This window comes from Fusarium solani, assembly GCF_023522795.1.
Source record: "Fusarium solani strain SB1 chromosome Unknown bctg00000011, whole genome shotgun sequence".
Classification (NCBI taxonomy): domain Eukaryota; kingdom Fungi; phylum Ascomycota; class Sordariomycetes; order Hypocreales; family Nectriaceae; genus Fusarium; species Fusarium solani.
Genome location: NW_027072149.1, coordinates 1884129 through 1899714, shown reverse-complemented (window position 1 = coordinate 1899714; position 15586 = coordinate 1884129). Strand labels below are relative to the sequence as shown.

Sequence of the window (15586 nt, the reverse complement as noted above, 5' to 3'; positions counted from 1 at the left end):
ATTGCAGTCCCTTTTACGAGATGACAGAAACGATCGATAGACCTAACTACCGGCTCCACGGGCATCAAAGATCTACTCAACTCAGTCCTTCAAGTGTTGCAAAATCCAGTCCACCTCGTCCTCCGCCGTTTCAAGGATATGCTCCGGCTCATACTGAGCTTTCCAGCCAATCTTATTTCCATGAGCGGCAGTAAAAGTGCATCTGGATGAGTCATGTCAGTTTAATCATTACCATCAGTGTCAAAGGATCACGACTCACTTTCCCCCAAGCTGCACGGCAACAAAATCCCTGGAGCATTTGAGAGCGGTAGCCATGCCGTTCAAAGCCTCATCATCCGCATCCCGGACCGTCTCGTCGTCAACCAGGCCCCGCTTAGCGAGAGCCTTTGCGAATTGGGAGTAGATGTGGTCCCAAGCGACGCTCCCCGAAGATGCAAGGTAGTATCCTCCCTTTCCGTGGCCGATATCATTGTTCTCTAGAATTCCGCGGAGAATCTCGATGTATAGGTTGGTATTGTCAGCTACGTGACAGACAGGCCAGGTCTAATTGTTCAGATTAGCTCAGTCATAGCACACTAGTTGGTGGGATCATACAGGAAGGCCTTGATCCGTTCGATACACTTGCCGCATTGCCTTAGCTGCCTTGACAATGGCCACGATCTGAATGGAGATCGGATTACCAAAGCCTCGACCTTTACCGTCTATATACACGAATATGATCAGTCAATATATCTCAAAACACTTCATGGGGAGAACATACAAACGATGCAGGGTACAAATATATAGCTGCGGACTTGGTTGGCTTCAGCCAGGTCAATGATTTTCTTGTTAACTTCAACCACCTGTGACTGCATGAGTATGATAAATGAAGACAGCATTAGAGACCAAAGACTAACTGGTTTAAACGCGTCAACATTTGCGCGCTGGGCCGCCTGGATGTCATAGAGACTTGCGTCATCATCAAGCAGTGCACGATCTGTAGGAGCGCCGGCATGACTCGAGAACAGCTTAGCACCAGAGGTCTATCGAGCCATGTCAGTCCCTTATCCTTCAAACAAACAACATTTCGCTCACATGCAACAAATGAACCTCGGAGCCAGTCTTCTTCTTAACTTCACCAAGAGCCTTGATAAATAGCTCCTGAGAAACAGAAGACGTAGCGTCGATCAGGAAGAAAACGATGGTGATTTCGTTCTCTAGAACTGCACCACGAACAGAAGCCTCGTCTTTGACGTCAAAGATCAACGGCTTTGCGCCATGCTGCTCCACAGCCTTGGCTTGCTCCGGGGTGCGAACGAGAGCGTAAAGTGTTCCATATGGTGGCAAATTTGCGTCAGAGAGACCTGCGAGGAGATCTCCTCCGAGATAGCCGGAGGCGCCAGTTATAAGAATGTTGTGAGGCATTGTTATCGCTCGTGCGTTTGGTTTGACGAGATACTTGGCAAGGGCCTGTTCAGTGCTAAATAGGAGGCCAATCAGTTGGGATCCATCACCTGGTGGTTTGTAAGCAAGTCTCGGTCGGATTTAAGGACCGAAAGATACGTTATTAATCCCTCCCCCGTCAATTATTCTCCGCTCCTAGTTATTCATTTTAACGTTATCTCAAGAGCCGGGTTTTAAGTCTATGACGTGAGTGCCTAGTTAGGTGCCAGAAAAAAGGTCAGACCAAATCACGAGTGAGGTGGGAGTTGTCAGCACCCCCGGCCCAGCAAAATACAAGACGGGATCTCATGGTACTTTTCTAACTACCTTGGTTGAACATCCTCTTAAATTCTAAACAGAGGTCTTCACAGTATTGGTAATCCTGAAACGATACAAGAACACGACTGCCGAGTCGGCTCCGAAACGGGCCGCGGTCGGCATACATGGGAATTCCAGAGAACAGAGCCGAGTCTGTTTGCAACTATCTACCTATATACGACCAAGGATGCGATGGGATCTATGATGAGTTTCACTCGCATTCTTCAACCACATCTCACTATTAGTGAGCTCAACTAAATAATGGTTACAATAATGCTCCTTGATTTGTGCCCATTACCTGGCAGCATCAAACACCAGCAGCTCCAACAAGGCTTGCATATCTCAGCGAGTTGAGAGTCGCCGCGTACTGATCCTGCGCAGGCGATAGCGTCACAATAATAGTAGAACTCCCCGTGGCAATAAAATGCTCCCGAAGCACCATCGTCAAAGTCGAAGATCTGAACGGGATCCTGTTTGACCCCTTGGACCAAGCCCTCATCACCTCCTTCAATGCTAGCAAGTCGCTGTTGATTTGCCGGCCCTCTTGGCGTTCTTGGGGACTCTGCTTCAAGGTTCGCATTCGAGCGGCATTGTCTTCCGAGTACTCGGCGCCGGCGAGATCAACAAATACCATCTTCGCACCCAAACACGGAGAGGGGCTGGATTTGAGGATCGCTTGGACCTGCTCTTCCGCGGCTGCGACACGACCCTCAAATAGGGCCTTCTCATCCTCGACTGCTCTGATGCGAGCTTCATCCTTCTGGTAGTCGGGGTTGGGTGCCCACCCTCCCTCCTTCGTCTGGATGACGCTCTTCATATCCTCCTCGATGCTGACGTCTATGGCGCGCTTTCCCACGGGCACAAGCTCGGACTGGCGATCGACCAAAGCCATTCTCGCATCAATCAAGGACTGACTGACAATCTCCAGTTCCAGCACAGCGTGAGTCCTGGAGCTTTGGTCGTGCACGCTCGAAGAGCCTGTTGCACGTTGACCAAGGGCGTGGACAAGCTCTTGTTGGAAGGTCTCGAATTTCCAGCATGGCCGCTGAACAATGGGTTGAACCCGGACTTTGCCTCCTTCTAGCATCTCGGTCTCGCCGCGGATGTGGACTTTCCCGTCAGGACCTTGTCTAACGTGGCATTCAGACCTGTTGTTAAGAAGATCAAAGGCTGACTTCTGGCGCAGTTCAAACAAACTGAATCCGATACCTAGCTCTTGCCCATCGTTCCCCGTCTGAAGGTGCTCGATCTCTGCAAATAGTTGCTTGGCGGCAGCGAGACACAGCCCAAGCTCCTGGCTGTGCTCAAAATCGTAACCGAGAATGGTGTGTGTTTTTCCACTACCCGAATGTCCATACGCGAAGAAGCTGCAGTTTTCACCAACGAGAACCTTGGAGATGTTGGGCACCACAACAGTATTGTATACCTCGGAGTTGTGGTCTTCGGGACCAAAGATGGTATGGAACGCGGAGGGACTCGTCCATGGGCGATCTTTGGACGATGCTTGAGGTTTGATAGAGACAGAGTAAAGCCCTTTGGAGTCTGGCTGTTTGCTGTGCCGCATCTCGCCCGACTTGGTCTCATCTGATGCGAGTGGCCGCCATCGTGCAAACACGTTGATGGATTTAGCCTTGGGGGAGGTGGTGGTCATGTTGGGAAGCCGGTAAAGAAGACCGTGAGGAGGATGATTTTGAGTATTCAAGTGAGAGGAGTCCAACATGTCGCGGAAAACAGCTTTATATAACAATAAATCAGTCCATCCCCCTTGATTTACCTCTAAAATATTCTAGGCAGCTGTTTAATCCCTTGGAAACCAAAATACGGCAACTCGTAAACATCCAAAAGAGGAAAGGTTTAAGAGAGCGGTGAAATAGTTAATCCGAAATTACGGCTTGACTAATCCCCCCAAAGAGGTTCTGATTCGCCATCACACAAGTCGTCCAGGCTCACTCTCCACGGACACATAACCATCACCCAAAATGCCAACTCCCAACCTCTTGTGTCTTCCTTTGCCTGGCTCCTCCTGAACCACTAGGACGTAGAACTTTTTCTGACCGGGTTTTGTATCACCAGCCCCAACGACGACACAGTGCTTGAACTCGATGCGGTCTTTCATGTCGAACCATAGTGTCCCAATCTTTTCGCTTCCATCGGAGACAGAATAGCCACCACCTCGCTTGGCTTCTCCTAGTTGGCAATTTTCGAATCGCCGGACTTTGACGTTTAGTTCTTTCCCATCTTGAGCGAATCCAAGGTCCGCGTCGCGAGGTATCCTCAGCTCGTAATCATACATGATGATGAACTCGATGCTTCCGTCGTACGCCATCCAAGACCATGACGGCACGGCCCGTTGTCCAAAGTCGGTCGGGGGCGTCAGTTCCTCGGCAGTTCGCTTCCACAAGAGGAGACTACCCAGAAAGCAGCGAATAACGCCATATCTTACCTCTGTGTCGAGTTCATGGCTGATGCGGTTGAGCAGGCTTAATATTGCCGTGTCTCTGTCGGACTTGTATGTGAGCCCGGCTAATGAGTATTCCCGAAAAAAGGACTGCATAAAATCAAGAGCGCGAAAATATGATGCGTCCTTGAGTCGCGCTGGGAAGTAGGGGTCACGAATAAATGTGTCTTTGTAGATCGGCCTAGAGTCATGTCAACCTGACTTCATCCTCGGCTCGGTATTCTCATTGCAAACTCACGGGCTCAGCTTTGAAAACTACTGGCAGCGGATTCCACCGCCACATTCCCAATACGTATGCCCAGGTCTTTCATTCGAAACCCCCGACGTAAAATGAATGATTCGCCGTGATAACACGCGTTCCTGGAGGACCCAGGCTCTCTGCATCAAGGGCGCCTCACTGACTTCTGAATCAAACAAACATTCGCAATCCATGCTTTCTGGGTTGATTTTATCCCAGAGTCCTGACTCCAGGAAACCGTCCTTCCACCCTTTGGCCGAGTTTGCGGCGATGGTGCAGTAGGCGTTGGCAAAGACGTGTTCCCTCTTCCCAGCTTCGCTCTGCCAGTCACCGTCGGGCCCTTGGATGATACAGAGGGCATCAACCCAAATGTATTGCTTCCCGAGCTCTCGCGTTACCATAATCACGTCCTGAAACGTCTTGGGCAGGTCATCACAACAGAATCCGTCCAAGCGATGGTGATAATTTTGGGGAGTGGTACAGAAGTGCTTCCATTCTTCTTCCGTCGGCTTACCCCGGCAGTGAGACACTACAACATAGTCTTTTTCGTCGTCCAGTTCTTCGACGAGCCTCAAGTTGGGGTGGTCTCCAACGTAGATGGCTCTCGTCGGCCAGAATCCGCGCCCAGATTGTCGCAATCGGCACTCGTCATGGCTTTCGTCGCAATTCAGAAGCCACGTTCGGCGGACTCGAAAGTACAGATATCGAGCTTCGAAGTCTAGCGGATTGGCATCAGCCAGGACTCTCTTTGCAATTTCATCATCACTGTAATGCTCCCAATCTTCGAGACCCCGCGGGAGAGGAAAGGATGGCCATGTTGTTGGTAAGTTCGCGCTGAACCGCTCAGACTTCGACATGTCCCGAGGGAAGCGCAGCATCAGCTCCAACTCGAAGTCGTGGTCAACGCCGTGAGAATGTAGCTCCATCATCTCCGAATTGACTTCTGAAGTGCGACCTGTCAATGGTGTGGTTGCTGAGCGTCAGCTTTAGCGGGGTTGAGTTGAAAATATCGCAATTGATATCAGATCTCGCATTCCATATTACTAATGAAGGGTCTCTCTCCAACTAACTCGTCCCAAATTATCAAGCCATAGCATATCTTTGGGTCGTTCGCGGCAAGGCCAGTGCCACCAGTCCCACTAAGGATGCGAGCAATATTTACCTCTATCTGCTCTCAATGCAACTCCTCACAGCCACATTTCCCACCCAGGGCCCAGGAATGCAGAAACGAGATTTAATAGATATTCTCCAGCGTCCTTGATTTGCCATAACCTTCGTCCCGCTTGTAGAAGAATAGCATAGCGACCTAGAATGGCGATCGCTTCAGGGACGCGCTGTTCCAGAAGGCCGATAAAGCCCTCGGGTAGTAAGATGGGCCAGACAAATATCATCCGAAGGCCGAATTTGTTCCTCTCCGGGGATTCAAGATCATCTAAGGCGCCCTCTATCATCCGCAGGGCTTTGTCGCATGCAAGCTTGCCATCTGCGTCAAGTCGAGTTGCCTGGGATATCAGTGACTCGAGGTGTGGGCGAAGGGGACCTGGGTCGTGAAAACCAAGAGGATCGATTCCCTTTGTTATCAGAGAGCCAATCTTCGAGTTAAGGAGAGGCTCCCACTCATACGCTGCCATTACCGCTTTTGTACCCCGGTGAACGCGCATACCTTGTATAAAGCGGTCGACAAACTGGTCGAACTCAAGATCACGGCTGACAAGCGTATCAACGAGAATATGGCGGCCAAGAATAGAGGAAAATAGGAGCTTTTGCACAGATTCATCTTGGGCAGCATTAGTGTTGAATAGTTGGATGGCCTTCGTTTGCAACTCAAAGGCCAGGTCAAGATACCAGGCTGCCTTATCTGGACGGATTGCTGATAGGTGCCGAGCCGATAGTGCCAACACCTCAAGCATCAGGTACTCGGCATTGAGAGCTGCTTCTAGAACCAACTTGGTCGCATCATGGTCTTCTTCAAGTTCTGGAACGTAGATGGCGAAAGAGAAATGAACCAGAAGCTCTAGTTGATGCATATTGAGGTTGGCTACGCCAGCGCCTGGACTGAGGCCCAGGGTGGCCAGTGGGGGGAGCCTTGATGCAACATCCTGGTCCTAGGGTCCAATTGTCAGCTAAAGACACAAGAGAGTGACAAGCGGGCGCGATGCCCACTCTTGGCAAGCTTGACAAGGGAAACGTCACCTACCGAGGCGTTGGGCTTGCGGTACTCGCATTTCCGCCGGGCACTAATGCAGTTTGCGCAGATAGGTCTTCCCTCATCACACTAGATGCATGTGTCAAAAGATGTATCAAAAGATTGTATGGAAGTTAACGAACCCGGATGTGTCGTCGCTTGCATTCGAGGCAGCCTTTTCGAGACTTTTTGTGTCGGCAGCGTTGCATGACTGGACCTTGGAAAAAACACCCCGGTTGATTTCTCTGCTATTGTGGCTGAGATGGCCTCGTCACTGATAACAAGAAAAAACAGACCAGTCAAGTTATGGAGCTCTCGGATCTGAACGATGTTTCGGTTTCGGTTTCGGTTTCTAGACGGATGGCTCGGCTAGGAGACGTGTATGCGAAGGATAAGGGGAAATCGACTCGTATTTGAGGCAGCCTAAACAGGCCCCATCTTGCAACGATCCACCCGTAAAAAATACGGGTGGGTCCTTCGATCTGAGCTCGGATGTGAGTGAGCTCAGAACTCCGGGGCTTTCATCCTTTTTGTGCAAATTCCTCAGCTTGCAAAGCAGAAAGCTTGACAATATCCGGGTGAGCCGGCATCTGATAGTTAATAATAGTGCGTATTTGATCGTATAGAGGGCTTCAAGTACGAGAGATCGTGCATTGGTGCTCTCAGGCTTGGTCTTCCGTAGCTCTAAACCAGGGGTCTCGTTCTGCCAAATCGCCGCGACTGGCACCCGCTTGAAGGTCTTTAAATACTTAACCTTGGCATCTTCTTACCTAAATGCCAATTCTTAATCATCTCTACCCCTGTCTTTCTCTACTGCCCTCTTTCTTTTTGTCTTGTAATTAACATCCCCACCATGACAGAGTTCAAGTTATACCACTACGATCCCTCCTTCATCGCCGCAGTGATCTTCATAGCTCTCTTTTCCGTCTCCGCACTCGGCCACCTTTACCAGCTCGCTCGGTCGAAGACCTTCTTCTTTATCCCGTTCTTTATTGGATGTGTCTGTTAGTGGCCCAGGCACCCGTCCCCAACTGACAAGCTAACCTCATCGCCAAAAGTCGAAGCAATCGGTTATGCCGGACGTGCGATATCGGCGAAGCAAACTCCCGACTGGGCTGTCATGCCGTATGCGATGCAGAGTCTTTTGCTACTACTCGGTCCGACCATGCTCGCGGCATCCATATACATGACGCTTGGACGCCTCATCGTGTTCCTTGACGCCGACTTCTACTCGCTGGTACCGATCCAGAACTTGACAAAGGTGTTTGTGATCGGCGACGTCATTTCTTTCCTGGCACAATCTGGAGGTATATATAATTGCTTCGTATCTGTTCTTAGTGGCCGTGCTAAGCATGCCTAGGTGGTGGCATGTTATCCCAGGCCAAATCCGCCGCAGATCAGAAGAGAGGCCAGAACATCATCATTTTCGGCCTCGCAGTTCAGCTCTACTTCTTCGCGTTCTTCATCACCGTCCTCCACGTCTTCCACCGCCGCATCAACAAAACCCCGACCCGGAAAAGCCTATCTGTCACGACTCCGTGGAAGCGACTCATCCTCGTCCTCTACGTGGCGAGCGGCTTTATCATGGTCCGATCGATCTTCCGCATTATCGAGTATATCACGGGCGCAAATGGGCCGCTCCAATCGACCGAAATATACATCTACGTCTTTGATGCCGCATTGATGTGTATTACTACGGCGCTCTTTAATGTCTTTCATCCAGGGCGTGTGATCTTGCCTTCCAAAGGCCCTGAGATCCTTGACACCTATGACGACTCGTCAAGCATCCCCCTACAGCCTACCACAGAAAGAATCCACCAAGTTACCGAAACGCTGCCATCCCCACCCATTCAGTATCAGCGCCGCTCTACTGCGTCATCGACGCCAGTTCAATATCATCGACAGAGCCATACACAATCTTCTCCCCTTCAGTATCACCGCCAGTCTCAACGCTCTTTCACCCCGATGCATCAACAAACCCAGGCCTATAGAAGCGTGAACTCATCAATGGGCTCAATGTCTGACTTGAACAGAATGACGGGAGGGTATAATCCTTATCCTAGTAATTAGGCGGGATTCGCTGAAGTAGAGACAAGAGGTAGAGAATGAAACAGAGAAGACGATAGACATAACATCGGAGGAGTAGAGACGAGAATCTTTGGGTCTTACCTATAATATCAGAATTAATAATAACTATTATCTGTTGATAATTATATATTTTGTTGTGACTAATGGCCTCTTTTGGAGACGTCGTTGATGACAAGGAGAAATCATAAGTGTCCAGGGTAAGTTAACATGGAAGGACACAATATTTGTCAAACTGCCTCAGTAATTTGAATTCGAAGCCCGGTTTAAGATAATAGTAAATACTTCATTTCTATCAATTCAGATGGGCTCTCGCTTCAATGTTTGAGTTTACCGCGCCCTTGGTTCATCAGTCTCGGACTCACAATCTCGGGAGCCCTCGGACTAGGATTCATCATTGTTTTTTGAGTTGGTCAGATTGATGCTTATGAGTGAAATAAGCTTCATGGAGGAATTAGGGCTGAGATCATGGCAGCCCTCTCAACTATTTAAACAACCATGTGAGCACTTCACCAATGCCCGTGACATGATCTGCACCAATGCGAGCAATGATGAAACACTTTGAAGCTTATTTATAGGACATGTAACAGTCCTAAGCACGAATAGGTTAGGTTGAGGCGCAAATCGACAGGGTTTAGCATCCTTCATCCTTCATTGGAGTCCGAGTCCGAGCTTAGCCACCCTAGGCTGACTGCTAAAGTGTCCAGGAAAGTCTCCGACAATCATAAAACATCGGCATTTGATCTCTTGGCGGATTCTTGCTCTTTTCAAGAAATCCCCGAAGCCATACAATTTCGTCTTCATGGTTCGTTTCCCATGTTGAAAGTCTTCAAACTCATGTCATGGAGGGCCTGGGGCTCAGAACTGTTGGCAGTTCTGGGCTCCAGCGCGTCCCTCGTCGCCATGGTGGTGCTCCTATCCAAATTTGACGGCAAAGCTCCCTTCACCTGGAACAGTATCACCCTAAACGCTGTCGTCTCAATTCTATCATTAGCGATCAAGACTAGTCTAGTCTTTGTGATTGCCGAATGCATAGCTCAGTGGAAGTGGATCCTTTTCGCCAGGGGACCACGTTTGCTTGTCGATTTTGATCGCATCGACTCGGCTACCCGTGGCCCGCTGGGTAGTATCAAGGTGCTTCTTGGCACAAGGGGCGCGTGAGTCATGAGAGCAACTGCCTGGCTTTCCATGTATACGAACTGACTTTGGCCTGCGACTCACAGCTTGGCGGTTCAGTTTGGCGCCATCTTGACCCTCCTAGCTATCATTCTTGATCCTCTGGCGCAGCAGCTGGTACAGCTTCAACAAAGCGTGGTGTTTGCACCGAAAGCTTTTGGAGAGCCTGGACTATCCGCTCTCGCATCTCGGACAAGCGTTTACGAGGTGGGAAGCTCGATGAGGGTTCAGGTTGGGAATGTTACCTACCAGACAACTCAACTACCTCTGTCGATGCAGGCATCAATCTTGAACGGCTTTTCTCGATCACCCTGGGAGGCTGCGCAAGAGGCCCTCTTTCAATGCCCGACAAGCAACTGTACCTGGGACCAGTTCGCTACGCTTGGTGTTTGCTACAGGTGCGAGGACCTTAGCTCCAAACTGAAGCGTGTTGGTGGCTTTGGAGAGACACTTCTCACCATACATGACGTGAGCTACGGTACCAAGAGTGTCAATGCGACCGCCTTTGCTTTACCCAATGGCCACTTCATCACCAATGTTGACGGGTGCCCACTTCACGACTATCTGTGGAACCGTTGTGTGAATGAGCAGTCGCTGGGGATCTACTCTGAGAAAAGATATGCTCTGACCTCTTTCGGCACTGGCAACCCAAATAAGACAAACTCTATGAAGGATATCGACACATTGATCTGGTCAATGAGCTTTATCTACCCAGACGTCAAGTATCTCAACAACGCATCACTCGACACGACGTCAGATGGAGATTTAGACAAGGGGCTCTACTGGCCGAATATTCCCATGAAAGCCGAAGAGTGCTCCCTTTACTACTGTATCAAGATGGTAGACTCTGAGGTTCAGGGAAATCAGCTCTTTGAGAACATCACCGAGGCAGATGGTTGGATCCGGGACCCCGAGTCATGGGAACGACGCAACAACGACGAACTGACAAAGATAAACACGCCGCCAGATGATGAGATCGACAGCTTGGAGTTTAACCTCTGGTACTCGGCTGCGTATTACTCAGATCTTAAGCTCAGAGGCCTAGGAAACTTGTCCACGGAACCGATGAGCGTTTCGTCGGACACGGTGATGGCGCTGAGTCATCACATGCAGGACCTCTTATTAGGAAACTGGACAAACACCACTGACATCAGGAAGAGCATACAGGAGAAACTGGGCAAAGGCGCTGTTGGGTTTAATGGAGTCTCGCATGGTCCCAACGGCAAGGAACTCACCGTGGAAGCTGAGCCGCCGGGAATCGGAGGCTTATGGACCTGGACGAGTACGAACATCACGAGGAGATTCGATGCCCTTGCGACGAGTATGACAAACGAGATGCGAAGAAACCCCAATCCTAGGCTCGACAATGTCGAAGGGCAAGACCAGGATCGGTACGAAGGAAAGCTGAGTTTCGAGGGCAATGTCGGCACGGACAAGGTGCTATACGACATCCAATGGCCTTGGGTAGCCCTTCATGGGGTGATGCTCGTCTGTGTCTTGATCCTGTTGATTATCACGGCAAGAAGCGCTGGAGACCCGGACTTGACGCCACTGGCGCGTAGTAGTACGCTCGCTACTATTCGCCAGGGACACCGAATCGGAGGTATTCTGGAAGACGCAGATACGATGGAGCGCATGGAGAAGGCGGCACGGAGATCCTATGTCAAGATCAGTAACGGGAAGGAAGATCAGGGCATGACGTGTAGGATTATGCGCGGAGAGGCGACGCGGGCTGCTTCGGACCAGGGAGAGAGTCAGTATTTGACGAGCATCGAGATGGAAAACAGGTCTCAGAAGTGAGGCTATCGTTGCAAGTTGAGGCGACTGGAGTTACGCATAACGTATAGAAGATATTAGAAGTGAACAGCGCAATGTTTTTCTTTGCTGAGGCACTTCTTTTTCTGAAAAGGAATCTGGCTTTCGTATTCGTAGTTCGATTGTTGATAGCTACGCATAATTTTGGCGTAAAGGATTGCTCTGTTTGTTCTGGGTTGATGGTTGGTGTGAGAGGACGGTCCTTGTCGCAAAGATCTCAACTACTGGCACAGTAAAAGTGGGCTCCTGGGCGGTGTTGTCTACAGTATCCACCTCTCAAAGACACCAAGCACTGCGCAACCTTGAATGCTTCAAATAGGCAGTTTACCGATGAGGGATCTGTCCGATCAGAGTGGGATGGAAACCATGAGATGGGTCTGGATGTCGTCTAAGGGACGGCTCCCCTCGTCCGGGGGGTCGGAGATACAAAAGTCAAGGTGGGCGTATTCTTGTACCGCGAATAGCCGCAGTCTCGTGCAATTACCAATGCCTAGGCAGGTACGGGATGGGAGGATTCGAGTTTGGATGGGTCGGTGATCATAGTCCCAAGGGTTCCGGAGGAATTAGATATCTCTGGTTACGTTGCATCGACAAATAGCGTAAGCTGATCCCCAACTAGGAAGCCAGAAAAGGCACGGGCCAATGCCGTTTGCCCAGTGACTAGGTTCTCCTCAAAGCACTCAATCTATAGCCCCGATGGCATCATCTGGGCGGACCCGTGCCCTCTCTATTTGGTGGATTCGAGCGCTCTTGGCCCTGTATTTTTCACCCATTGAGGCTCTAGGCAGCATTATATCTCACCTTGTTGTCGGGCCTTTTGTCTTGGGGTTCTTCATGGAGAGGCGATACAAAGCGCGTGGGAGTCGTGGTCTAGCGAGATGAACTTGGCAAAGGATTCAGGCAGAGTGACGCCTCCAACATGTGATCCTTCCATCACAGCGTGTATTCTGGCCAATCGGTGTCATGACAAACCCGATATCTCCTGTTGTGGAGAGAAAAGGCGGGTGAACCCCGTGGAGTCGAGGGCTTCAAACGGTCGGAGGGGAGCCGGTTTACGAGTCGGGTTCTGAGCCGGTCACAAAACAAGGAATATGCTTAATTTAAGGCATTTTAGACTTAATCAACAAGGCTGTCCCCACAAAGCGTCAAACTCGTACTTTATCGCAATGTGTGTGATGCAGCCACGGTGACCTCACCACGACTCCCCACGAATGCGGCTCAATCTAAACTCCAAAGAGCGAAGGAAAAGAAGCCCTGCTTCTAGAAAAGAAACCATTCCTCGTCGGTTTGTCGGGGCGTGTCTCTTTCGTAGGTGCTCATCCCCGGCCTGGGGACTCCTTGTCATGTAACACTAGCTTTGGCGTCATGGCTAGTATCCATGACGTGCTTCGTACAAGGTCGCTCAGACTGGAAGGTCGCTTGCCATCACGCAATCAGGAACCAATCTTGGTATTTCGGTATAGTAAGGCCCGATGCTTGGCAGATCGACGTCTAGTGCCAACAGTCTAGCAGGGAGGTACGTTACACAGGTCGTATTAAAGCCATGGCCGTCTGTCTGTTCATTGCCTGTGATCAGCATCCCATCGTCCATTTGCTTTCCTGCAATCCCCTGCTAGAATGGGCCTCTCACTTGGCTGGCGAGCAAAGCCAGAGGCTAAACCAGCCGTAACTACGGCTGGCGAGAGTGACCTCAACTACACGTCCGACAGCTCAGACCCAGCCCTTCTCCGTGATGGAAACCTCGCCTTTACTCGAGTGCAGGGTGGAAACGACTCGAAGCCGTCATACCAAGAGGCGATTGGAGCCCCTGTCGAGTCCAATTCTCCGCTGGGCTATCACGTCGGATGGATCACCATCATCTTCCTCAATGTCAACCAGATGGTTGGATCTGGAATTTTTTCATCTCGTGAGTAGCTGTCATATCCACTCAATGAATGAGCCGCTAATCCTTTCGTCTAGCTGGAACCATTCTGAACAAAACCGGATCGATTGGCCTGGCCCTGATTTACTGGTTCATTGGCTTCCTCATGGCCCTCGCGGGCTTTGGTGTTTACCTCGAGTTTGCGAGTTACTTCCCTAACCGATCAGGATCAGAAGTGGTATATCTCGAGCAAGCATATCCACGACCAAAGCATTTCTTCCCAATTGCTTTTGCTGTGCAATCTGTCATCCTGTCCTTTAGCAGCAGCAACGCTATCGGTAAGCATGAGATGGAGGTTGGCCTTGGCTTTCTTTGCTGACAATAACGTCTTTCAGTCCTCTCTCGATATGTATGGAGAATTGCTGGCAAGGTGCCGTCTGACTGGCAGATGAAGGGGGTGGCCATTGCTGCTTACTCTCTTGCTGTAATCTGTATGAACTCACCCTCGCGATGAGTGACTGTATACTAACTCTCCTAGGCGTCATTGCCCACAACAAGTACTCCCTATGGGCCACCAACTTCATTGGCTTCCTCAAGATCATTACCCTTGTCTTGTCAGTATGAGCTCTGGTAAAGTCATACATTTTCTAACATCTTCTAGCATATCCATCACCGGTCTGGTCATTCTTGGTGGCAATGTTTCCAGCATCCCTGACCCCAAGGCCAACTTCCGTGACTCCTTTGCGGGTACCACCGATAACGGCAACGACCTTTCAACAGCCCTGGTAAACATTGTCTTCTCATACAGCGGCTACGCCAACGCGTTCAACGTGGTCAACGAGATCAAGAGGCCCATCCCAACCATCAAGAAACACGGTTTTCTATCCCTGCTTGTGGTCGCAATTCTCTACATGCTTTGCAACATTGCATACTTTGCAGCTGGTATGTCATTTCATAGATCAAAAGATCACTATGTTAACAAAATCTTGGACAGTCCCTAAGAAGGAGTTTGCGGAGTCTGACGAAATCGCCGCCGGCGTCTTCTTCACCACCGTCTTCGGAACTGGCGGTGCTGAGACTGCCTTGAATGTTCTTGTGTTGCTCAGCGCCTTTGGCAATCTGTTGGCCGTTCTGATTGGACAGTCTAGAATGATTCGTGAAATCGGACGGTGAGTTTTGATGGTCTCGAGTAGGCTACCAGTACTGACTGTGCGTAGACAAGGAGTGTTGCCTTTCACCACTTTCTGGGTCTCAACAAAGCCATTCGGAACGCCTCTAGGACCGTACCTCCTGAAGTGGGGGATGACCTTTATCATGATCGTTGCGCCTCCAGCGGGCGACGCATTCCAGTTTGGTAAGTCTAAGTGATTGTTGCTGGGTGTTGTTCAATAAGGCGCCCACCCATGTGTGTGCCCAACGATAATGATTTTCGTCTAACTTTGCTCTAGTTGTCAGTTTGAAGACGTATCCTGATGGTCTCTTCCATCTGGCCCTGGGTATTGGATTGTACCTTGTCCGACGTCATAACAAACGTGTCGGCAGAGGACGCCGAGACTTCAAGGTCTGGGACGTCCTCTTGATCTTCTTCATCCTCATCCAGGTCTTCATCATCGCCATGCCCTGGTGGCCACCGAAGGGCGGCCCTTACGCTGGTGAAGTGAGCTTCTGGTACGCGACTTATTGCGTGGTCGGTATTGCAATGTGCGTTGCCCCTTCCTCAGCTCGGATTCGCTCTCTTACTGACGAATTGTTTAGTATGATTACATGCTACCTCTACTACGTTGTCTGGATCTACTTGATCCCCAAGTGGAAGGGCTATGCTATTCGAACGGAAGTTTTGGAAGTCGACCAGAACGGCGCTAACACGCACCGCTTGGTCAAGGTTCCTCTCGCAGAGGTGGACAGATGGGACTCTGAACATGATGACGCTGGCAATCTCAGACAGAGGCACGTTGGGAGTCCTGTACAAGAATCGGTGACGACCGAGGAGAAGGTCTGATGCCACGGTCGGACTCATGTGCAAATGCA

The 15586-nt window shown here is 50.3% G+C and overlaps 5 protein-coding genes across 5 annotated transcripts; 2 read left to right on the top strand and 3 right to left on the bottom strand.

The window, feature by feature from the left end:
- Positions 1-81: 81 nt before the first annotated feature.
- On the bottom strand, positions 82-1404 carry MRS44_015716 (uncharacterized protein; the record flags this gene model as incomplete). Its single annotated transcript, XM_046282123.2, has 6 exons — positions 82-202; positions 260-543; positions 595-701; positions 761-842; positions 897-1022; positions 1075-1404. 6 exons carry the CDS (start codon positions 1402-1404, stop codon positions 82-84), a joined length of 1050 nt encoding a protein of 349 aa, XP_046130141.2.
- A 643-nt stretch (positions 1405-2047) lies between these two features.
- On the bottom strand, positions 2048-3391 carry MRS44_015715 (uncharacterized protein; the record flags this gene model as incomplete). Its single annotated transcript, XM_046276781.2, has 1 exon — positions 2048-3391. One exon carries the CDS (start codon positions 3389-3391, stop codon positions 2048-2050), a length of 1344 nt encoding a protein of 447 aa, XP_046130142.2.
- Positions 3392-3667: 276 nt separating this feature from the next.
- On the bottom strand, positions 3668-6830 carry MRS44_015714 (uncharacterized protein; the record flags this gene model as incomplete). The annotated part of the gene is made up of 6 exons (XM_065619318.1): positions 3668-4365; positions 4618-5391; positions 5481-5575; positions 5628-6541; positions 6634-6711; positions 6765-6830. 6 exons carry the CDS (start codon positions 6828-6830, stop codon positions 3668-3670), a joined length of 2625 nt encoding a protein of 874 aa, XP_065475390.1.
- Positions 6831-7474: 644 nt separating this feature from the next.
- MRS44_015713 (uncharacterized protein) lies at positions 7475-11682 on the top strand (the record flags this gene model as incomplete). The annotated part of the gene is made up of 5 exons (XM_065619317.1): positions 7475-7625; positions 7680-7928; positions 7982-8666; positions 9414-9863; positions 9930-11682. 5 exons carry the CDS (start codon positions 7475-7477, stop codon positions 11680-11682), a joined length of 3288 nt encoding a protein of 1095 aa, XP_065475389.1.
- Positions 11683-13314: 1632 nt separating this feature from the next.
- Positions 13315-15557, top strand: MRS44_015712 (uncharacterized protein; the record flags this gene model as incomplete). Its single annotated transcript, XM_046271161.2, has 9 exons — positions 13315-13603; positions 13657-13896; positions 13954-14049; positions 14097-14172; positions 14220-14500; positions 14553-14727; positions 14776-14912; positions 15007-15259; positions 15314-15557. The coding sequence occupies 9 exons, from the start codon at positions 13315-13317 to the stop codon at positions 15555-15557; spliced, it is 1791 nt and encodes a 596-aa protein (XP_046130147.2).
- Positions 15558-15586: the final 29 nt, after the last annotated feature.